Source organism: Hipposideros armiger, unplaced genomic scaffold (genome assembly GCF_001890085.2).
Source record: "Hipposideros armiger isolate ML-2016 unplaced genomic scaffold, ASM189008v1 scaffold_135, whole genome shotgun sequence".
Classification (NCBI taxonomy): Eukaryota; Metazoa; Chordata; class Mammalia; order Chiroptera; family Hipposideridae; genus Hipposideros; species Hipposideros armiger.
Window position 1 is genome coordinate 983,552 of NW_017731485.1, and position 22,496 is coordinate 1,006,047.

General features: G+C 57.6%; 1 protein-coding gene across 7 annotated transcripts in view; it reads right to left on the reverse strand.

Annotated features, from left to right (window-relative positions):
• SLC5A11 (solute carrier family 5 member 11) overlaps positions 1 to 22,496 on the reverse strand; it is a 33,005-nt gene that overhangs the window by 6,733 nt on the left and 3,776 nt on the right. For 3 of the 7 annotated variants that reach the window (XM_019649835.1, XM_019649836.1, XM_019649839.1), the window contains 12 exons: positions 22,128 to 22,279; positions 21,211 to 21,414; positions 20,677 to 20,900; positions 14,918 to 15,071; positions 13,163 to 13,234; positions 11,788 to 11,892; positions 10,693 to 10,752; positions 8,602 to 8,706; positions 7,538 to 7,643; positions 4,920 to 5,000; positions 3,846 to 4,051; positions 1,427 to 1,562 (listed from right to left, as the gene is read on the reverse strand). In XM_019649835.1, coding sequence (XP_019505380.1) covers positions 1,427 to 1,562; positions 3,846 to 4,051; positions 4,920 to 5,000; positions 7,538 to 7,643; positions 8,602 to 8,706; positions 10,693 to 10,752; positions 11,788 to 11,892; positions 13,163 to 13,234; positions 14,918 to 15,071; positions 20,677 to 20,900; positions 21,211 to 21,414; positions 22,128 to 22,208 — 1,534 coding nt within the window. In that variant the 5' untranslated portion in view covers positions 22,209 to 22,279. Of the gene's footprint in view, positions 1 to 1,426; positions 1,563 to 3,845; positions 4,052 to 4,919; positions 5,001 to 7,537; positions 7,644 to 8,601; positions 8,707 to 10,692; positions 10,753 to 11,787; positions 11,893 to 13,162; positions 13,235 to 14,917; positions 15,072 to 19,656; positions 20,653 to 20,676; positions 21,415 to 21,541; positions 22,280 to 22,496 lie in introns of those variants that run through there. The other 4 variants (XM_019649837.1, XM_019649840.1, XM_019649841.1 and 1 more) reach the window with 4 other exon arrangements.

Genomic DNA, 22,496 nt, shown 5'->3' on the forward strand with positions numbered 1-22,496 from the left:
AAGCCGCCCAGGGCCCGACGACCACCTACAACTGTCTTTCAAGGTCCTTTTGTACTTACAGCTGGTGTCACACACTCGAGGGTCTCGGCAGCCTGTGTGTTACTTTTTTGTGAGTACCAGACTCATCTGACAGATTCCAAAGCCCTCAGCGCATGGAGCACAGCCATGTTGCAATAACTGGCTGGCTGTCAGAGACGGGCCGGGACTTGTGACTGACCCCACATGCTGGCCAAAAGCCTCCAGTGTGAGTTCGGAGAGAGGCAGATGCACCTGGAGCTGAGTCCTGGCTCACCCAGCTCCAGCCCTGTCACGTCTGTCTGGACGGCCACCTAACCCAGGAGTGACGGAGGCGCCTCCTTTCCTTGACCCCCGCGTCCAGTCCAGCATCTGGTTGGATGCTGGTTGGCTCCCCTCGGAAATGTATTTCCAAACCACCCCCCAGACCAGCTGTTGCCTCTTCACAGAGGCCGTGCATGGAAACCTCGTCGGAAGAGGTCGCTGCCCAGCACTTAGCAAAACCAGTGACTACCTCGTGTTTTCCCTTTTGTCTCCCCACCACTACACTGTGGGTCCCAGAACAGGGGGGCTGCATGTACCCCAAGCCCAGCGCCCCTCCCAGGAAACAGGGCCGGTGACTTCCCACCTGGGCTCCTTTGTCCCACCTGAGCCCAGCATCTAGCACCGCGGACAGCTGCCCGCCTCCTTCCGGAATCTTACTGTCCTGACTGTCCTGAGCTATGTGGACCAAACTCGTGGGCCACCTACCGAACCACTTTGTCCTACCGTGTCTCTGCCTCTGCAGGTGGAGGCAAAGGGGCGGGAGCTCGGCCTCACAGTCCCCGTACAGTCAGACCAGCCTTGGTGGATCCGGGAGGAAGCTCGCTGGGGCAGAAAGGGGGGCTATTTTCCATCCAGATCACCACTGCCTGACACCCCAGCGACTCCCAAGAGCGACCCCCAACCCCCAGTCCTGTTTAATCCCCACGGTGCAAACTTCATCCCTTTACCACGTAAAAAAAAAAAAAATCTATGGTAAACACTCTAGACGCTTTGACAACCCTGGTTTTTGAGTCAAGTACCCCCAAAAGGGTTCCACTGGGCCCAAGTTACCAGACGACTGGGCTCAAACACAGGCATGAAAGGGCCTCTCCACAGGAGAGTTCAGGGAGCTGACGTCAGGGACCTTGAGATTTTAGCCTGATTTGTGGCTTCAGAAACAGAGTGGAGGCAGCGCCCCCGAGGGGCCCCCACTCGCTCTGGCCTGGGACACCTGTAGGACGACCACGCTGAACCAGTGTTGGGGAGCAGTTGTCCAGTGAGTCGCTAGGAAGGGACTCTGGTCACACTCACAGCGGCCAGGAACATGCTTAGAACGCGTCATGACCGAGACGCATGCGACGCCCTCTCCTCCCGGCTGTCACCTTACCTGTGAAGAGCACGCGGCTGACCATGCCGGGGAACACCATCATGAAAAGCGGCAGCACCTTCAGGTACGCGGCCATCAGGGAGCCGCCTTTGGCGTGCGACAGGTTCTTGGCAGCCAGACTCCGCTGAACGATCACCTGGAACACGGGGTGTCGGGGGCTGAGGCGGCTTCCAAACCAGCCTGCACCATGGGCTCCGGGCTGGGTCTGCGGCTTCCCGGGGAGGAAGCGTCTCTTTCCCGTTCTCATCCCTCAGACCCCACGCTGCCCCCACCCCGCACCTTTGTCCTGGGGTTGGACCTGGCCAGTTAGAGCTCCCCATAGAATGACTCTGCTCCTGGCCACCTGGCTGGTTAAGGAAGAAACTGTCCCCACTGCAGGCCACTGACGGCTCTCTGTGGAACGTTCTCCTAAGAGATGCGCCCAGCCACCTGCAGCCTCCAGGGGAGTCGCTGGCTGAGGGCAGCTGACACCGCTGGCTGCATCTCTGCCATCGGTCACGTCAGGAAAGAAAATGAGTAATTGGACAAACAACTTCTGATGACACCATGGGGCTCACACTGCCAACGGGAGACCGACGGCCTGGGCTCAGAGCCCACTTCTCAGCTGTGTGACCTTGGGCCACCAATCTCACTTGGCCTCAGTTTCCTGATCTATAAAACAGGGAGACTACTAGGGCCGTTTGGCAAGTAAAGGAAATAAAAACATTTAGAATATTTAGAACAGTGTCTGACACGTAGTAACTGCATAATAAGTTATTAGTTGTTGTCATTGTTGTCATCACCCCCTGGCCCCTAGCATGTAAGTTAAGGAAAATGCCCTTTTATGCTTAAACTGTTTCTTTCCTACAAAACAGCTCAGAGTCCTCACTAAATCGGCCCAGAACCCTTAATGCGAGGCGTGCCGAGCGGTGGGACTCGGCCCAGTGCCACACACGCCCGAAATGTTTCAGGTTTTGTGGGGCCTTAAACAGCTGGGGAGGGACCACTGTGTGGGGGTCGGCTCATCTTCAGAACCCATGGGCCTGGACCTTGTCACACAGCTGCCCGAAGACAGCAAGATGACCCGGGACCCATGTGACATCTGCAGCCATGGCTAATGGCCTAACCACAGTCCAGTTGCACGAGCTGACCTGTGCCCACTGGACACGACCCTCAGCCAGCCAGAGCTCAAAGAGCCCTAGTCACAGACTGGTCACTGAGGCTGAGGGGTCTGTTTCTGCAACTGTCACACCCTACAGGGGGCAGCAGTCAGGTGGCACTTTCTAAGTAACATCTCAGTTGGAAGAAAGTGAGCTAAGAGGAACAGAAGGGTAATACAAAATGGGGGGCCTTAAAGAGCCACACCTGCACCCGTCACGGCATCTATCGCACACCCACCTTCATTTCTCTTCCTACGACAATCACGCACAAAGGTGCCCACCCGGGGTGGGGGGAAGTGGGGAGGCCTGTGGGCTTCTGCACAGACGTGCAGCTGGGGGCACTTCTCCCTGCCACAGGCTCTGGATAAACCCCAGAACCATGCTCGCAACCAGGGAACCAGGACAGTCGCCTCCTAGAACGAGCCTGGCGCCGTGCTGGCCACGCCGTGCGTGTCCCGGGAGAGCCGCTGGGAAGTCTGGACTCTGCAGAAGCCAGCTCAGCAGCAACACTGTGTGGTCAAGGCCAAAATCGGGCCACTGGGCCCTCCTGCCCTGCCTGGCGTTGGGAAGGAGGTCGCCCCACGCACTGAGTCCCCAGGTCCTGGACACTGCAGGTGGGCAGCAGGTGGCTTAGGAACACACACTGGAGTCCCAGCTGAGGAGGGTTTGAAGAATCTCAAGTAAAAGTTTGTGCAGATCACTAAATACAAGCTGGAGAGCTGTCCCTGGTGCAGGGACGCAAACCACAGCGGAAATGCAATTGTTCTTAACGTTTGTTTATCCATTGTCCCTGCAGCAAGGCTACTGCGACCAACGCCTCAGCTGCCCTTCTCTGTAACCGTGAGGAACCCCACTTAACAGGAAACAGGCGCAGACGTTAGACAGTGTGTCTGGGTTATGCCCTGGACTCGACTCCAGGTCCATCCAATCTAAAGCCGAGCCGGAGCTGTTGGCCTCCATCTGTGCCATCCCAAAGGCCCTCCTGCCCGAGGTTTGCTAAGGACGGAGGGCCCTGCCTCTGAGGGGGAGCCCTCTGGGTCTGGCACCCATCATGGCCGTGCTAGGTGGCTCTGCACGCCGAGGTGCCCCGGCCCGTGGGGCCCCTGGGCTGCGTGCTCTGCATCGTCTCCTGCATCGGTTCAGTGGTCTGACTCTGAGCCCGTGACTTAAGTCACACTCGCTTCAGCCCTGACTGTAGGGCAGCTTCTAAAAAGGCATGCGGACCCCTGCTCACTACTGTAACAGAGAGACATTCCAGCAGGTAGGCGCCGTGCACATACCTGGTCCGTGCACCAGTACCACAGGGACGGCATGGACATTCCGAACAGGATCCCGGGCCACGGCAGGTCGGAGGTCAGCGGGTCCCGGAAGATGTGGAAGGCGTCTTCCCGGGGCAGCCCGCAGCTGTTGTTTTCACTCCGGTTGGAGGCCAGCGCCAGGAAGTACTTCTCCGTCAGGCCTTCCAACCCGCCCACGGCGGCAAAACCTACACACGAGAGGGAGCCCCAGTTTGCCGGCAGCACGGGTGGTGAGAGAAGGTGGCGTCTTGGGGTTTCTCGGCCTTTCCTGTAAATGCCTTGGAAGTGGACGTGGGCTGCGTCTCAGAATAACGTACCGAAATGCATAACTTCACTGCTCTGAATGAAGACAGTCACAGCTGATTCGAGTGAGGGTTAATATGAGAGGCTCTCTCCTCCTGTTGGATCTGAAAGGCAGCAGACTGCCCAGGGCACACCTGCAGCGCCACGTGGGGTTTGTAACACGCGGGGTGTGGCCGCGCGGGCAGGAGGCGCGTGAGGCTCTCAAACTCGGGAAGCAGCAGGTTCACAGTCCGAGGTGAACACCGCAGCCCTCGGGCAGCATAACAGGCTGGGGGGAGGGGGGGAGCATGGAACCAGAGTGACAAAGGGAACAAATCAACAGCCACAGGCAAGATGGTGGATTTTAATCCAACCCATCAATAATCACATCCATAGAACTGATCTAAAGACCCAAATTCACAGAGATTGTCAGATTAGATAAAAAAGCCAGACCCACCCACATGATGTCTGCAAAAGCCTGCTTTAAGTAGCAAGGCATAGGTAGTTAGGAGTAAAACGATGGGAAAAATGCAGACCCCCTTCCATTTACCCAGTTCCTCATTTATCTGAATCAATACAGGAAGAGCTACTGATTCTTAGAGAAAACAGTAAGCTTCCACAAGCAGCACGGCGCTCTCCCCTCTAGAATGACCAGGCCTCAGCGTGAGTGCCCGGGCAGGATGCTCTGGGCCGCTGGGTTTGCTGATGCGAGAGGAGCGCGCGGGTCCCAGGCTGATAGGCACGGCCGCCGCCCCATGCGTGGGCCCCACTTACTGTAGCCCATCAGGGTCAGCGCTCCCACAAGCATGATCACAGTCTGGAGGGCATCCGTGTAGATCACCGCAGCCAGGCCACCTGGGGGGGAGCACACAGGTGAGGGCAGGCACTCGGACGGACAGGAGTCCACCGGGTCCCACAGGGGACCCAGAAGGTCAGGACCCGCCCGTGGAGACTCCTCAGCGTTGGCTGCTTGCGAGGACGGCCGCAGCTCCTTCCTGCGTGTCCCCCCTGCTCCTTCTGCGTTGGGGTAATCTTGACTTATCTGCCTCTCAAGGCCAAACCACTTGCTCTGACCTGACGGTGGACGACGTGAAGTGCGGCCCCATGCCCAGGCCTCCGGGACCGCCCAGCCCGTTCCTGCTCCCATGTTGCCCTGAGGGCCCTGTGCTTCTCTAAGAATTCCAGCCCAGTGGAGGAAGATGGCCCACATGTGGGGAAGCCCAGCTGACCGCCCGAGCTGACCACCCAGCCATGCGTGAGGCCATCTAACCAGCTCACAGGACAGACACCAGACCACCCACGGGATGAACCGTGGGGGACAAGAAACCACCGCTGGGCCAGGCGAGTGGCATGATGGGTAAGAACTGGCTTGGGACGCCAGATGGCCCCGGTTCGGATCCCACATATGAGGGCCAGTGACACTGCCCTCCACAGCTAAGATGCTGAACAACAGCTCAACCTGGAGCTGGGCTGCCCTGAGTCGCTGGCGATGGCGTAGGCTGCAGCCCCTGTGGCAGTGGGTTGCCATGGGCTACCGTGTGTAGCCAGCAGCTGCCGTGAGCGGCTGTCCAGAAGCCAGAGACTGATCTGCCTCGCCAGGGAAGAGCGCAATGATGGTGCCAACATGGGCCAGTGAAGCAACGCCCTCCACAACTAGACTGAAGAACAAAACGACAGCAACTTGTCTGTTCCCCTTCTCCCAATTCCCCAGCGCTGTTCCCATCCCCCCAATTCCCCAATAAAAATCTTTAAAAAAAAAAAAAAAGAAACCACCGCTGCTCCGAGTCCCTGGACTGGTGGGTGGTTTGTACACAGCAGTTTCTACTGATGCAGAAAGCGCAGTCTGGGCCCCGGTCCCCAAGCTCGGAACATTGGGAACGGCGTGAGCACCAGGTCCTCGGAGCCCTGACAGGCCGGAGCTGGTGGCCTCAGCGGGTTCTGGTCGGTTTTGCCACCTAGAAAAACCTGTGGATTCTGATCTTCCCAGTGTCTTCTCTTCCTCCCTCTGTGCTCCTTCCCCAGAGGGCGGGGACCCCTACCTGATACGCACATGTTTACAGCGGGCAAGGTCCCCGTGCAGAAGACACGGCACGTGGGTGTGGGGTCCCGTGACCCTCCCCCATTGCCAGCGGTCAGCCTGCGTGTGGAGACCCTGCAGGTGGCACTGCTGAAACCGCCATCGTTCCCACACGAACGTTTCTCATGTGGCAGCCACTGTGCTCAGTATCTGAGTCAATCATTCGCCACACATCTGCATCTACGTGGCTGGGGCACAGAGGCCAACTCAACAGCACGTCCCCTGCCCTCATGAAGCTTACAGTCTAGTGGGGGACACAGACCCTGAACCAGGAAACACGGAAGGGACCAGCCGTCCCGTCCCTGGGCTCCAGGCACACGGCTCACTCAGTGCCGAGGATTCAGCTGAGGTCCTCCGGTTTCAGGGTCGCCGCCTCTACTGGGTTTGGTCGCCTGTTTCGAGCCCCAGGTTAACCGGGTCCCTCTCCTCCCCTCCCCTGCGTCTCCTACCATCGGGGCTGCAGCACCGCGTGACGTGGGGGATCTTCCACGGGGTTCATGTCCGCACTCAGCTTCAGCACTGGCTGGCCCCTGGCTGCCCCTCTGACTAGCACAGCGTGTCCTCCCCTCCAAGGCTTCACCTTTGTCCTCCCCCCCCCCCCCCCGGCTCCCCGAGCTTCTCAGGGGGACGCCTTCCTACCACTTACATCTGGTTCCAAAGTCACCTGAGCTACATTCCGTTTAAGAAAATAACCTGCCTGCTGGGTTTCCTTCACAGGACTGCTTGGCATCCTCGCTCGCTGTCTCCCCGTCCCTCCCAGAGTGTAAGCTCCTTTGGGGTGAAGATTTTGTCTGGCTTGTTTACGCTGCACCCCTCGTCCTAGCGTGACGTCTAGCATATACAAGGGATGGGTATATATTTGTGGAGTGAATTCTGTTGAACCAAGAGTGGGCGGAGGATGCGAAGGTGAGTATTCAAACCGGACGCTTGCCAATCTACTGTGCGCCAGTCGCTGCTGAAGAAGCAAGCCTGGGGGTTGGGGGTGAGGCCGCCCACCTCAGGCCCCAGAACTGAGGCAGCTGATGACCCAGGGCGTGCGAATACACATGCAAGCACCTGGCAGGTTCTCAGGAAGTAGGCCCTGAATAAGCAAATGCTCGATGCAGTCGGGGTGCATTTAAATCCTCCTTCTCATCGGGCAACCCTCGTCCATAGAACAACAGCCCAGAGAAATCATTTCCTCCGAGGGAACAAACAGAGGTTGAATGAACAAATGTCCTAACACCCTGGGACAGCAGAAGAGGCGCCAAGAAAACCGGGGGTGGCCCTCAGCTCTGCCCCCCGCCTCTCCCAGCATCCCCTTACTTGGTCATACCTGTGACAGTGTACACAGCTGTGATGGCCAGCAGCCCCGCGGTGGCCAGGTACAGATCCAGGTGCAAAGACTGCTGAATGAAGATGGCGCCCGCATACATGTCCACCTGCAGAAGCACGAGGGACACGTGAATGAGTGAGTGAATGAACGAATGAGTGAGTGAACGAATGAGTGAGTGAATGAGTGAATGAGCACGTGCAGCATAGGCTCCCTTAGTTTAGACTCAGCCCCAGCCCAGATTCTTGCAAACACAGACGAGCCCTATATCGTCCTTTCTTCATCACCTCTTCCCAGACGCGGGATCTCAGACGGGAGCCCTGGGGACGGTCACGTCTGAGACCCGCTTCTCTGGGCTAACGCTGCCTCAGTGTCTTCCTGGCTCCCTCTTGGCCTTCCGCCACGCCAGCCGCCACACTCCCCTCTGTCAAACCCCCTCACACAAGCCCCCCTCCTGCTCCCCGTGAAAGTGCTGCGCTGTCCCCACTGTCCCCGAGGCGTCTGAATAAATGCGGTGGAGTCACCTGCCAGGCCCTTCCTGACCTGCCTGCCGTTCGGCCTCATTTCCTTCCTCACTCCGTCCCCGGTCCCCAAGACACTCTGAAGTGCAACTTGTCCCCCTGCCAGGTCAAGGTCACCCACGCCCCAGGCTTCTGCACGGTCCAGCCCGTCTTTCTGGAATGCCACCCCTTCCTCCGAGCTCCTCCCCAGGCGTCCTCACGGCACCGAGCCGGTCACTGCGGGACTGACGGAGCCTCTCTGCCTGTGCCCTTCCGCAGGACGAGACAGCACGGCGAGAGGCACTGCTCATCCGAGGGTCAGCGGGGCCGGCTCTGTGGGCCAGCAGCACACCTGGGTAACAGCTGGTCCCGGCCCCACCAAGGGCTCTCCCCGTCACTGACCTGCACCAGCCTGAGATGCTGCCAAGGCTTTGGCAGGAGGGGGCGAGGACTCCTTCCCCTACCTTTCCTCTGACTTCCTGCCCAGGCTCCCCCACCCCCTTTGGCCCACGAGCATGGGGGGCACCCCAGCAGTACGCAGTAACTACACCACAGGGGCGGCCTTACCGAGATCTTGGTGAAGATGTAGATAAACAGGTAGAGCACAGCCAGACTGGCGGCGATCCTGTTACCGCCAAAGCGTTTCCTGAGGTATTCTGGCATCGTGGTGACCTGGGGACAGAGCGGACATCTCACCACCCACCGGCTGACTGGGGGCACATGGCCCCAGCCACCAGCCCTCCCCACCCCCCAACACACACTTAGAAGCACAGGTGGTCTTGGAATGTCAACGGGAGACTCAAGAAGGGAGGAGAAGAGGGCAGCAACGGGGAAGGAGGTGGCTTCACTGCGGCGGCCCCGTGCCCAGCACCTAAAGTCACCGCCAGCACCTCCATCTGTCCATGTTCCAAACCCGGCGTTGCCCTGCTGTGACCCTTCAGCCAGATCACCTCGAAAAGCAGGGGATTCTATCGTAAACCATGCTGGCCGCACACACGTCCCACCAGGCGACAGTGAATGATGGCAAGTCCCTCACACCCTAGGGTGAGTGGTCCAAAGCGAGGTGTCATCACCACACGGGTCACCCCAAGGACTGGGCCATGTTCCCGAGAACCATTACTTGGGTGGCACTTTCTTGGGGTTAGGCATGTCCTTCCCCACCTCACCCCCACTCTACCCCCAGATATGGGGTTCAGACAACGCCAGATCTAGACTCCGGGACCTCAAGCCAACAAGCGTTCCTCTGTGAGGCACAGGTCTCGGACAGGGACGGAGAGGGTAACTCTGGTGACCCTTGCTTAGGGACCTGGCCCTCGTAGGTGCCTTTTATTTGGGGTGCCGGCTCATTCCTCATCTCACTTCTGAATTCATGCAAACCCTGCTACCGAGTCATTTCAACCAATACTTATTGTGCACCTGCGACGTGCCAGGCGCTGCTGCAGACCCAGGGTCTGCCCCCTGGAGCTCAGTCTGACGGACGGGACAGATCCACAGTCAGCCCAGGGCAGCGGCTCTCCACCCGGAGGCTCTGTACCTTCCCTGGGGACATGTGGCGATGTCTGGAGACGTGCCGGCTGCCACCGTTTTGAAGGTGCTGCTGGCATCTCGCGGGCAGAGGCCGGGGACATACCCGCCAGCCCATCACACACTAAACAAAGAAGCGTCCGGCCCAGCACGTCACTGCTGCGGACCTGGAGGACCCTGGTCTAGCGGCAGACACACACAGTTGAAAGGGAGAGACACCCCAACTTAATAACCACATAAGCCAATGCAAACCCAATGGAGGAGGCTCCGCTTCTCAGACGGGTCGGGAAGGGCTCCTGAGGGGCCTGTGGCTTCAGGGAGGCCTGTGGCACCAGGGGATGAAGGACAAGGAAGGGTTTGCCGCGGGGAAGCACCGCACAGGCCTGGGGAGCAGCGAGCCTGCTGGGGGGCGGCTGTCGGGGGCTGGCACACAGCCCCGTCAGTGCTGCTTCAGCGAGTGGCTGAACGCGTGAGCTGGCAGAGGGGCCCGGAAGGCTAGTCTGTTCTCCGTATTTGTGAGCGAGGCTGGCCTGCAATTCTCTTGATGGGCACTGACGAGCGTTACCCTGCTCTGGCAAAAGTCTGCTCTGTGGGTTACGGACATAAATGTGAAAAATTCTAGACCTTTCTGACCTTGGAGCAGAATATCTAAAACAGAATTAAGTCTGGAGAGTACAGGTGACTGAAAGCTGTCCATAAGATCGGAAAAGTTTTTTAAAATTACTTTTTCAAAAAGACTAAAGCAGCATTATTTGGTAACAAAAATTATGATATTTCACATCAGCCAGAAATAATTATCGTTTTGTAGCAAAAGAAGGAAAAATATCACTGAGTCATATTTTTAATTTTTTTCTTCTTTTTAGTTAAAGGCAGTAACGTGTTGTTAGACACGGAAGCCATGCTGCGTTTTATGTTTGTGTTTTGGCGTTTTACAAAAAAACCTTTCTGAGCCCAGCTCTTCCAGCCTCCGAAAACCCCATGCGTGTCTCTGACGTCTGTTACCAGGTGGGGACCACTAGGGACAAGGTTCCTAACTGTCTCCCTGGCGCATCGTCCCTCCAGTGCTGGGACCTCAGAGGGGCTCTCCCATGGGTGTGCGCGGGCGGAGGGGGCGGGCAGACGCGTGCGACTCACCTGCCCTGCGATGTAGATGGGGAGGAAGATCCAGGCCAGGGTCAGCACGGAAAACAAACCCTGCAGGAGAGACACAGTCGGCCCCGGCCCCGCCCCCACCAGCTGCCCGCGGGCGGCCAGCGCCCCAGGTAACCCGCGGCCAGTGCCGCTCAGTCCATCTCCCGCTGCCGTCATGTGTCCATGTTCAAATGGGAGACGGGATGGAGGAGGGATGACTGAAAACAGAAGCTTCTCTGCGACTCCTAGCTCAGCACCTCCTACACCTGCGCCAGCCCCGAGACCAGGGGTCCCCACTGCCACGGGGGATAGTGGTTAGAACAAGGCTGCGGCCGGTGGGCGACGGCACACAGGGCTGTGAAGCGAGAGGGAGCGGCAGAGCTTCCCTGGGTCGCTGTGGAAACCCCGTCATAGGATGCTCCCCCTCTGCCCCTTTCACAGGTGCCACTTCCTTTAATCCTCACAGTGACTCCAGGGGGCAGGCACACTGCCATTGTGCCTATTTTACACATGAGGCTCAGAGAGGGTAAGCCACTGGCCCATGGTCACACAGCTCGTTCTAGTCGGTCGTGAAACCCCGTAACATTATAATGGATGTAACGCACCTAAGTCTGGTGCAGAGTAAGTACTAAAAAGTTAGTTATCGTGAAGATGATGATCACTTGATAAGTGCGTCCCCTCCCCCTCTGAAGATTGCATACTGAATGACCCCTGCTACACTGGACAGTGTGTCCCATCTCTTGGGTGTCTGTGGGGTGGCCGAAAGGTCAAGAGCCACTGAACCACGTAATCTTTGTGACGGCCAATTGGCATCTACCACACAGAAATACCTTCCAGTCCCAGCACGCCTTCTGCCTTCTGCACCCAGCAGTGGGGCCCTGAGCCCTCTCCCCACACCCCTGCTTGCTGGGCTCCTGGCCTATGGGTCCCCCTCCAGCGCAGCCGGGCAGGTCAAACTGATTCGTGCTGACCAGGGGTGCTAGTGCTTCCTGTTTGCTTTTTCAGAAAGTGTCGCTCATTTGGACAGCGCAGGGCACTCCCATAGCTGTCCCCCAGGCTCTGCCCGTCAGGGAGAGGGTGACCTGGCCACATACTCACAATAAATTCATAAGCAGCTACAGAAATGCCCGCAGCGGCGCCCGAGCCTGCTAGGCCAACGAAATGTCCACTTCCAATGTTGCTGGCAAACAAGGAGGCACCTACCTGTGGAGAGACAGACAGGTCATATGTTGCAGCCAAGGTTTGGGGTGCCTTCTCCCCACCCCCAGTTCTTCCCACACTCCAAAGGGACAAAGACAAAAGAAGGGAAGACAGCTATTCCTCGCCTGTCTGGCACCTTTTTCAAATTAGAAAAAGATTCTCCTTCCCCGAGACTCCTTTACTTCTGCCTATCAGAAACTAGCATAATAAACATGCATATCTGTGATGCCTAAAATCTGAATTGTGATCCCTTGGATTGTGCAGTGTATGACGTGAACAACTGTATGCAGCGTCCCTGGAGGGAAGGATGACAGGTGTTGTAGGAAGTGCTTCAAGATGAGAATCAGGGGGCCTGTGGTGTTTTGGGGGTTAATAGTAAAACCATTATCCCCAACCACATACCCAGGGTCCATGAAGTAGAGGCCTGTGCATGCACGTGTGTGTGTGCGAGCGCATGTGCACATGCACGTGCGCGCGCGTGGGTGTGCATGCACGTGCATGAGTGTGTGCGTGCGTGCACGTGCGTGTTTGTGTGCATATGTGTGTGCGTGCGTGTGCATGTGCATGTGTGCATGCGTGCGTGTGTGTGTGCACATGCATGTGCGTGTGCGCGCCAATACCCTGAGACCCACTTGAAAATACAATACCGGAAAGGCCTTCACTTCTCCGTTAGGCCCTAGCCCTCTCACTTCTCATCACATGCCTCAGGGGAGGGTGCCCACCACCCAGCTTAGGCTTGGAGCGTGTGACCCAGGCTTGAGCCAGTCAGCACATCAAACCTCCCTGGGCACAATGATTGGCACCGGATGGGCATGGGACATCGGAGCTGAGAGGTTTTCCAGGGAGGTTGCCCTGGAGGCAGGTGGTCTCCCATGCTGGGCTGCAGCTTGAGAGAATGCAGGGTCTCAAACTGTCTTTTTGACATGACGTTGGGCCCATTTGGGAAAAGCTTCCGTCCAGAAGAAGGGATGGATGGATAGGTAGGTAGGTAGATACAGAAAGAATAAATAGAGGGGAAAACCAGGTCTTAATAATTATCATTTGAGCCCCTGGACTCAGCCATTCCTGAAACCAGCCAACCTTAGCTCTTCCCTTAAGTGAGCTGAGAAATTCTCTTCTTGATTAAATACATTTGAGTTGGAGCTAAGCCTTCTCTAGTTTAGACTGTGACTCCCACAGCACATGCAGCTAAAGAGCCCTAAGATAGGAAACACTAGACAGAACACCAGCAGCTAAAAATTCTTGCACAAGTGACATTAGTTGACCCACTTACTGGCCACCACACCATGTCGCCTCCGGCCAGGAAGTAGCCCTTCACTGTGTCTCTCTTGGTCTTCACTGTGGACTGAAACAAAAGAAGGCCAGAGCGTGAGGGAAACATCGACCAGCAGAGGCAGCCCGAGGCGGCCTTGGCCGCAGGCTACAAAGTGGGACATCAAATACATTTGGTTTGATTTGTAGTTTTTCAGAAGATTTATGGCCTCCCAGCTGTAGCCCAGTGGTACCGACGGCCATAAAAAGTCAGGTAACAGCGAGGTGGGCCCATGAACCTGGCTCGTCCCAGCCGGCCACATGCCCCACCGTGATGGCGGTGGTGCCCTGAGACCAGCCAACCAGGACAGTGGGGACACCCGCCACCTCTGTCACCCAGGCAGTGACTTCCACGACCACAGGGGCACCCCCCCCCACCACCACCCACACCGATGCACAAGAAACTCAGGTAAAACAAAAACTTGCACTGCAGCACCACCTGCTGGAAAACAAAAGACAGGACCTCTAATTATCACCCCGCTGAACTGTTAAAGTTAAAAGGTGCTTGAATAAGAAAAGTGTCCACTGCTTCAAATGCACCGGCAGAGGAACAACCCGTCCAGCAGCAAGAACAACCAAGATGACATGGCAACACATAGAGAAAATGACATTTGTCCAGAAACCAAACTCAAAGTCACAGATGATTGGGATCTAAATGATAGAGAATTCAAAATAGCAGGCATGAAGAAATTCAACGAGATACAAGAAAACTCAGAAAGGCAGTTCAATGAGCTCAGGAATAAAATTAATCAAAGGAAGAGTACAAAGAGATTGAAACTAAAAGAGAATCAAACAGAAATGCTGGAGAACTCAATAAATGAGATGGAAAATGCATTAGAGCGCACTGGAAATATAGCAGACCACGTGGAAGAGAGAATCCGTGAACTGAAAGACAGAAATCTAGAAATGATTCAGGGGGAAGGAGACAGATGGCTAAAGTTTTTTTTGTTTTTTGTTTTTGTCTTGTTTTTAAATAAAAGAACCCTACAAGAACTATCTGACTTAAATAACTAATGAGAACTTCCCAAACCTAGAGAAGAAACTGGACGTTCAAGGACAAGAAGCTAACAGAACACCTAATTATCTCAGCATAAAAAGACCTTCTCCAAGACACATTATATTAAGATTGTCCAAAGTTTATGACAAAGAAACAATTCTCAAGGCTGCCAGGGGCTAAAAGTAACCTACTCGGAAGCCCATCAGGTTATCATTGGTTTTCTCAGCAGAAACCCTACAGGCCAGGGAGAGAGGGAAGACAGAGTCAACACACGACAGATGGAAGCCACCAGCCAAGAATAGTACATCCGTAGAAAGCAAAGTTACCCTTCACACGTGAAGGGTGGCAAAGGCTTCCCGCACAAACAAAAGCTGAGGAGGCTTATCACCACAAGTCCTGCACTGCAAGGAAAGGTTGAGAGGGGCTCTTCTATCGGAAACAAACGGACAAAGGGACACAAGACTTTAACAGACAGAAGCAGAAACTTGCCGCTCCATCTCAGAACAGGGTGTTAAACACGTAATTACGACATAAAGGTTAAAGGGAAAAAACGAAAAAAAGATTCCGTACCTTCTTCACGAGGACCTGTACAAGTTCCAGGAGGTAACATGAATGCAAGCACCCAGCACAGCACCCGACACAGCGAGCCCTGGGAGGTTCTGATCGCTGCGTGACCCTGAGACAGTGTGTCCCCTCCCGCCTCCCTCTGGCCTGGCTTACCCAGAGTCCCACGGCGAGGACGAAGACGAAGTAGAGAACCAGCACTGCGATGTCACCTGCCTCCAGGCTCCTCTGGGGAAATGCCTCCAGGGGATCAGAGTGTGTGGGTGGGGGGCTGCTGGGGCCGCTGTCCATGGTGCTGAGACCCTCGGGCCTGTGGAAGGGGATGTGAGTCAGACGCCCGACCACCCTTCTCACCCTCTCCGAGGCGCCGCCTGGGAAAGCCGCGCAAGACGACACACGTGGAGGCGTGTGCAATGGAGACAGGTCTGCGGGTAGAGTCATCCACCCAGCCGTTCCCTCCTTCGCTCAGTCAATATTTACAGGGAAGTGACATCAACTCCATAGCTGGTTTCTACCAGTGCACTCACTCATTTGATAAAATCTGAAGAAGTATGCACATAGCATAGATGGTTTCACCCCTCTCCCACTTAATAAGCACATGTCCGGGCATGAGGGAGAAACAGGACACCCGCCTCTGGGTCCCTGCACCTCACAGCTGGGTGCAGGCCAAGCCAATGATTTTGTGGGAGGCTCGGCCAGGCAGAACCGGTTCCAATCCCGGACAGGCCCACAGATTTGTATGTTTTTAATAAGTGTCTACATAATGCCTACTACACGCCAGGCATCATTCCAAGGCTTTACAAGCCTGCAGAGCGGGAACTATTGTTATTGTATCATGTCGCAGTCGGCAAAATTGAGGCATAGAGACATTAGCTAACTTGCCCAAGGTAGACAGAGCTGAGAGCAAAGGCAAACCTGGCCCTGGAATCCACATTTGGAACTGTGCTCTAAGCTGTGCTCAGGGGGGTTCCTGGGGTGGGCACAGCTGCGTCCCCCTAATGATGTTTACATCCTTATCCCGGGAACCTATGGATATGAACTTGCATGGAAAAGAGCACGTAAATCGGCAGATGGAATTAAGGCCGCCAGTCAGCTCTCCGTAAAACAGGAAGATTGTCCTGACCACCTGAGTGGCACCAGTGCCTTCACAGGGGTCCTTAGAAGCGGGAAGGAAATCAGACCTCGCAGGGAAAGCCCACCGGTGTCGCTGCCTTTACAGATGCAGTGATAGGGCCACGAGCCAAGGAATGCAGGTGGTGGCTAGAAACCAGAAAAAGCAAACGAAGAGCTTCTCCCTGGAGCCTCCAGAAGGAATTTGGCCCTGCGGTCTCCTAGCCTGGGAGACCCACTGAAAACACGTGGCTTTCACAACAGCAGCGCCCTCCCCTCAGCTGACAGACACCAACGTCCCCGAGTTGAGAACGAACGCAGAGGTTTACAAGAGGCTGGCTGTTCACTCAGAGATGAGGCCTCGGGGGCTCAGTGAGCCTACGTTCCCTTCCCAGGCCCGCGAGAGCTCTGAGTGCGTCTCCCTGGCCTGGGCCTTGCTCTTGTTCTGCTGGGGGGGTGCTCACAGCATCTCAGACCCGGGACGCGGTGGCCATGTCCCAGCCACTGTTGAGCCAGAACATTTGTGGCAAAGGACAGAAAGAAGACAGCGGGGAGGAGGGAAGACAAACGTGCCAGTGCTGGGCTCCTCCCCTGCTCTAAGGCCAGAGTGCTGGCTGGAAGCCCGAATTCCAGCCCAGACCCCCAACCCCCGGTCCCCCCAGCCTCAGTCGCCTGTAGAATGGGATGACACGAACCCGCTCCGGGCTCATGGAGCCTGAGAGCTCGCACAGGGAGAGGGTGGGAAGGGGGCAGACGCTGCAGCTCTGGGGCTTTCTGGGGTCTAACGGGGAGAGGCAGCTCTGGAGACGCGGGGAGGACGCTGGAGGGTCCTGGAGGGTCTCGAGGGTGAAGCAAGCCCCTCTTAGGTATGTTCTTACTGCTCCTCACAAGCAAGGAGGCGGCGGCCCGCGGCTGACGAGCGGCAGAGCTGAGACTCGAACCCAGCGCCTGACTTCAGAGCCTGCATTTTCAAATGCTTCAACCTGCTGCTTCCAAAACAGGGGACGTTAGGGATGATGAGGACGAGGGGCGCAGGAAGCAGCTTACGGTGGAGACTGATGCTGAGCTGGGGAGCGGGGCAGACTGTTCTAGAACCTGCAGGTCTAAGAGGGAGGAGGGGGTGGAAGGAGGGAGGATGGCGGCGGGCAGCTGGCGAGCCAGCCCTCCTGTCCCCAGCTGCGCCCCCGCTGCCCCTTCCAGGCCTCTGCCTGCCTGGCACCGAGAGGGTGGGAGCAGATAAACAGCTTATTCATCACCGCGCCAGGCAGGCTGGCACCAGCCTCAAGCTCTTCCTGGGTCCTCGGAGGTGGGGGCCCTGCCAGGGGCCCGGAGGGCCCGGCCGCGTCTCCACGGTGAGGCACGGACCGGAAAAGCCATGGAGCCTAAGTTCTGCCACCTCGGCCACGTGGTGGCCACCTCACAGGTGCCCCTTGTTCGGCAAATCCATGGGCACCATTTACCAAAGTGCCACGCATGGAGCTCATGTCACACTCGTCCTCCTCACCGTCACCTGCCGGCAAGGCAAACCTCACACCTCGGTTCCACAGGCGGGAAACGAGGCACGAAGAGGGGAAAGTGAGCTGGCTCAGGTCCCGTCTGTGCCACTGGCTTCCAGGTCACAGTTAGCGGCACAGGTGGGATTCCAGCCCGGGTCCATACTGGCTGGTCCGCCTTCCTCTCCCCTTCCTCCCTCTCTTCCTCTTTCTCTCCTCTGCTTCACTCCTTTGCTCCCTGTCTCTGTTTCTTTTCCATAAACACCTATTAGGCATCAGCTGTGTGTCAGGCTCTGTGCGAGGCACCGAGACAAAGTGGTGAGGGGATAGACCCGGCCCCCGCCCTCGTGGGCACCGTGTGTGTCCAGAGCTGCGCTATGAAATGGCCCCCGGCGCCCTGGGCCCTGGCGCTGCCCCAGGAGGGCAGGTTGGGTGGGTCCTGCTTGGCCTCCTGTGAGGGACCGTCCCTGGTAACAATGGGTTTGTTTGCAAGAGCGCCCTGCCCGTGGGTCTGGCAACGACCGGCCAAAGGACAAAAGGAAGCCAAACCGCCGGGAGGCCGTCACCCTCTTCCGTTTGCAGATGTGGGAATTTTCCACAGCCCAGGGGCGGGCGCTGTGACAGCATTCACTCCTGTGTGTGCGTCCGCTGGGGGGTGGGGTGGGGAGTGCATTCTTCTTTATAACTTTTGTGCATCAGAAACATTTCATAACGAAAGAAAAAGTAAGTAACGGAACAAGATTGATGGCATAAAGCCATCCGTGTATATTCAACACATTCAAACCCACAAAGCTGTCAAGTATTCGGCTAGGACGCGGGCACAGCTGCTGCTGACTAGCAAACGCGTCAGCAGGGACAAAGGATGGGACAGGCGCAGAGACGGGGACAGAGAACCTAGGCAAGAGGCCTGCACCAACCACAGGCCACAGTGACCATCGAGTGACCAGCTTTAGCCACAGGCAGAACGCCCTCCGAGGAGGAGCTGTGTGGTGACGGGGCATGGGGACGTCAGGACCGCACCATCCAGTTCAAATGCCATCACCGTCTCTACCAGATTCTTGGGCAAATAAGCCACCTGAGGCTCCCCGTCTATGAAATGGGGACAATGGCCAGACATGTGTCCCAGGTTTGAGCACCTTCACTGCATAACGTGATTAGTTCTAGAATCCTTGGTTCTTCTTCTAAAACCATTAAAACAACAACAGGGCGTGGACTTTGTGGTCAGGCTGATGCCAGCCCCACCTACGTGAGCACAGCTCACGTGCAGCACACAGCACCCCTAGGAGGTCAGTCATGGAGAACAAAGCTGAGGCCCAGGCCCAAGGTCACACCGCTGGTAAATGACTGACCCGCGAGGTCCTAACCCCACCCGGCACGTGGACCTTTGGCAGATGAATTCCAGGGCGATGATGAGCCTGGCACAGCCTGCACCTCCCAGGTGGCGTCCGCTCACACCCTTTCCAGCCACTGCTCTATGGCGCCTGCTATGGAGGTAGCTGCCCCCGTCACAGCCACAAGCCCGGCTTCTGACCAGCTCTTGTCAGGGATGCCCAGAGCGGCTGCTGGTGGAGGGAGGGGTCCAGTGTGTGAGGCAGAGCAGCCACGGGGCCTCGAGCCACAGGGAGAGGCCCAAGGGCCATGTGTGGCCGGGCCCCCAGCTGGTGCTACGGCTCATTCAGGGCAGGACTCCAGAAAAAGGCCCAGAGGACAGATTCTGGGCACTGTGGGCGGAAGCAGAGGCCGGGCCATCCCCAGACGCTAGGAAGAGCGCAGCTCTGCTATTTAGGAAACTCCCAGCACAAGAGGTGGGAAGCTTTCCCCAAATGCCCACGAAGGTCACCACACAGGGTGACCCAGTGGCCGTTCTCCTCCACCCGTCCCGTCCCGTCCCTTCAGCGGCGACCTGGTTTCATGATTCCTGCAGAGAACAGACGGCAGCCCCAGGCCTGTCTGTCCACAAGCCGACGTGGCATCGCTCGGGGACGGCCGAGCAGCACCGCCACCTGGACTCATCCCCGTCGGCGCCCACGGCCGCCAGCAGCCCCCAGTCCTCCCGGCTCCCTGAACGGCAACTGCACCCACCCTGCTGCTCACGCCAGAGATGCAGGCTGCCCACTCACTCGCCCCCGGCCTGTGAGCACCCCCTCTGGGTCAGCGTCTGTGCCACGGGCTGCACATGCCACCAACGTGGCTCATGTCTCTGTCTCAACCACAGAATCTACTGACCCCTAACCCCGTTCTAGGGCAGGACTTGCAGCGCATAGCTGTCCTGCCCGCTGCCCCTCCCCTTACCTCTCTGGCCTTCATCCCAGCTGCCTCCTGCCCTGCCCTGTCTCCAGACACCCCTCCTGCATCCTTCTGGGGGCCCTGGGCCCTGGCCTCTGGCCTGGACGGCAGGACAGCTCTGGCCGCGAGCGGACCACTTTCCCGCCTGCAGCTTCTCCGAGGCCCAGCCTCGTCTCACACGGGCCTCCTTCTGTCCTCTGAGCACGATCGCTGGCCTCAGGGTCTTGGCCTTTCTGTCCCCTCTTCCTGAAATGCTCTTCCCTATACTCTGCCTTGACCAAGTCCTCCTCTTCCCTTAGACAGCACCCGACTGTCACATCCCAAGGAATCCTTCTCTTTGCCTCAACCTAAACTGGGTCCTTAAGTTGTCGTCAGAACACACATGACTTCTGACCACGGCTGAGTCATGCGTGACATCGGTCTGTGTGCCTCCCACTGCCTGTCCCCAAGCACAGCAAGCGAGGGCGAGCACCACTGCGTCTCGTTCACATCGTGTCCCCAAAGCAGTGTTAAAAAAGAGAAACATGGGGCCAAAATCAGTCACTTTCACTCAGCCACGTCCCCAAACCAAAACCGCAACAAGGAACCCAACTGCAGCTTCAGCCCCTCCCAGGAGTGGAATTTTAAAGCCTCGTGAGGTCATCTGCTTGGTAAGACCCCCTGCCTCCCCTAGGGGACTGTGACCTGCCTGAACTAGGCCGCTCGGCTCACTTCTCCGCCCCGCCCCTTCAGCCTGTGGGAACCTGGCCCTGCGCGACCTTCTGGCTGCTGGATGGGGGGCTGCCCGGTCACGCATCGCTCAGCAGAGCCAATGGGCTCTCAGACTGATGCGGCTGAATTCTGCTGTCACTGGAGGCACCGGTAAACCTTGTGCACCAAGCGACTGCCTTGGCCGCTACCCCGCACACAGCGACCCCCCAAAGTCTCATCCCCAGGACGCTCTTTGGGGGACCCTGTCCCAGCTGCTTCCCAGATGTGGGGGTTCAGCTCACGGCCTGGGAGCCGAGTCGCAGCTCCGCCACTCACCGGGTGCAGACCGTGGGCGAGTCTCTGAAGAGCTCCCAGGCCGCGCCTGAATTGCGGTGGCTGTGCCAGCTGGACAGACGGCCCCACAGGACCAGCGAAGACGCCTCCTTGCTGCGCAGTTCACAGCAGCCTTGGCCAGTGCTACAGCCCCTAAGGCTTTGTTGCTGATGGCAATTCAAATGCCTTATCTCGCTGGGTCTCCGTGTGTACACCTCACCTGTGGGCTGGGCGGGGATGAGGTTCACCTTTCCAGCTGACAGATAAGGGACCCGAGGCTCAGCCAGGGTCGCTGAACTTAGTGAGGGGAGAGAGCGGGACCCGTGGCTGCTGCTGCTGGCTGGGCCGCACCCACCCCCGCCCCACACTCAAAACACGCCCATGTGCCTGGCGCTGACAAGGCTTTTCTGAGCCAGGGGGGGCCTCCTGTGCCCTCCCCACCCTCCAGACTCACAGCTGGAGCCTCTCCTGCCAGCACAGGTCCAGCCCTGGCCAGTTTCCCAGTTTGGAGAGTCAGCATTGGAGGGGGAGTCTTACCTTCCTGGGCGCAGGGCCCACCTGTCCTGGAGCCTGTCGGTGTCTCTGAGGCAGAAGGCGGCAGCAGGGGCGGCTGTGGGGAAGGGGACACCTGGGCCCCTGTTGCTTGCTGCCCGAGCTGGAGGACAGTGGCGGCCTCCCTCCTGCACTGCCTGCTGCTGACAGAACTTTCTTGCAGGTCAAACTCCAAATTCCAGGATGCGGCTGGGATTAGAAAAAGTGAGAATGATCTTCCAGGGACAGAGGAGAGGCCGGACCCAGCCCCGAACCCTTGAACTTGAACTCAAGGCAGGCCCCTGTGCTCCACCCACGGCCTCCATGGGGCCCTCACCTGATGGGTGCGGGACATGGCGGGGGGATGGGGAGGGCACTGGGGCCCAGGGCCTCCTGCTTCACTCACCCACTCTGCCACTGGCCCGCCTCCACTCTGGGGACAGGCGAGCTTGGGACAGCTGGAGGAAGGGGGAGGAGAGACGCAGGCGGGGGCGGCAGGGGACAGAGGGAAGTCCCAGGAGAGCACTTGCAGCCCGACTGCCTCAGCGGCAGTGACAGGGACCACTGTCAGTTCAGCCCCCTTTCCGGGGCTCCCAGACAAAAGCCAGGCATCTCAAGTGGGGACAGTCTTGTAGGGCTGAGCCCTCACCCTGGGGGACTTGACACTGCCTCCAGGTAGATAGGGCCAGGAGCGAGTGGCCAGGAGTGAGTGGAATCATAGGACCCCAGCTGGTGTCCGAGGATTGCTGGGGTGTCAGCCTGTGTCCACAGCTCACACCCCTCCCGGTCTGGAATCCAAGCTGAGCTCTGTGGGAGGTGGTGTTACCCCGAATTGTCTAGTCTTTTAGAAACACACCATCACGCACCCACACACGCCCCCTGCAATGTGGCTGCCTGCAACAGCTGAAGAGAGCAAACCGTACCCTCTGACAACGTAGGTGAGTTTTCCCAACCAGCAGGCGAGGGGGGACGAGAGCCCAGCGTGGGAGGAGAACAAGACACATTTTTTGACCTCGTCACTGTGAGACCCAGGCAAGTCACGCAGCCACTCTGGGCTTCAGTTCCTTAATGCCACCTGCAGGGGACAAGTGAGGGCTCAGGGATGCTCGAGGAAGCACCTGGTCCCGTAGGCTCCTTCTGTCTCCCCACACCGAGCCCCTGAGTTACTGCACTGAGTTGTCACTGGGAATGTCAAGCCTTCTTCTCTCTCTTTATGGTGGCTGCAAACACGAAGGCTGTGCCTTTTTTCTCCTCGTTTTTTTTAAGGGGTTCCCCGTTCCGAGTCACGGTCC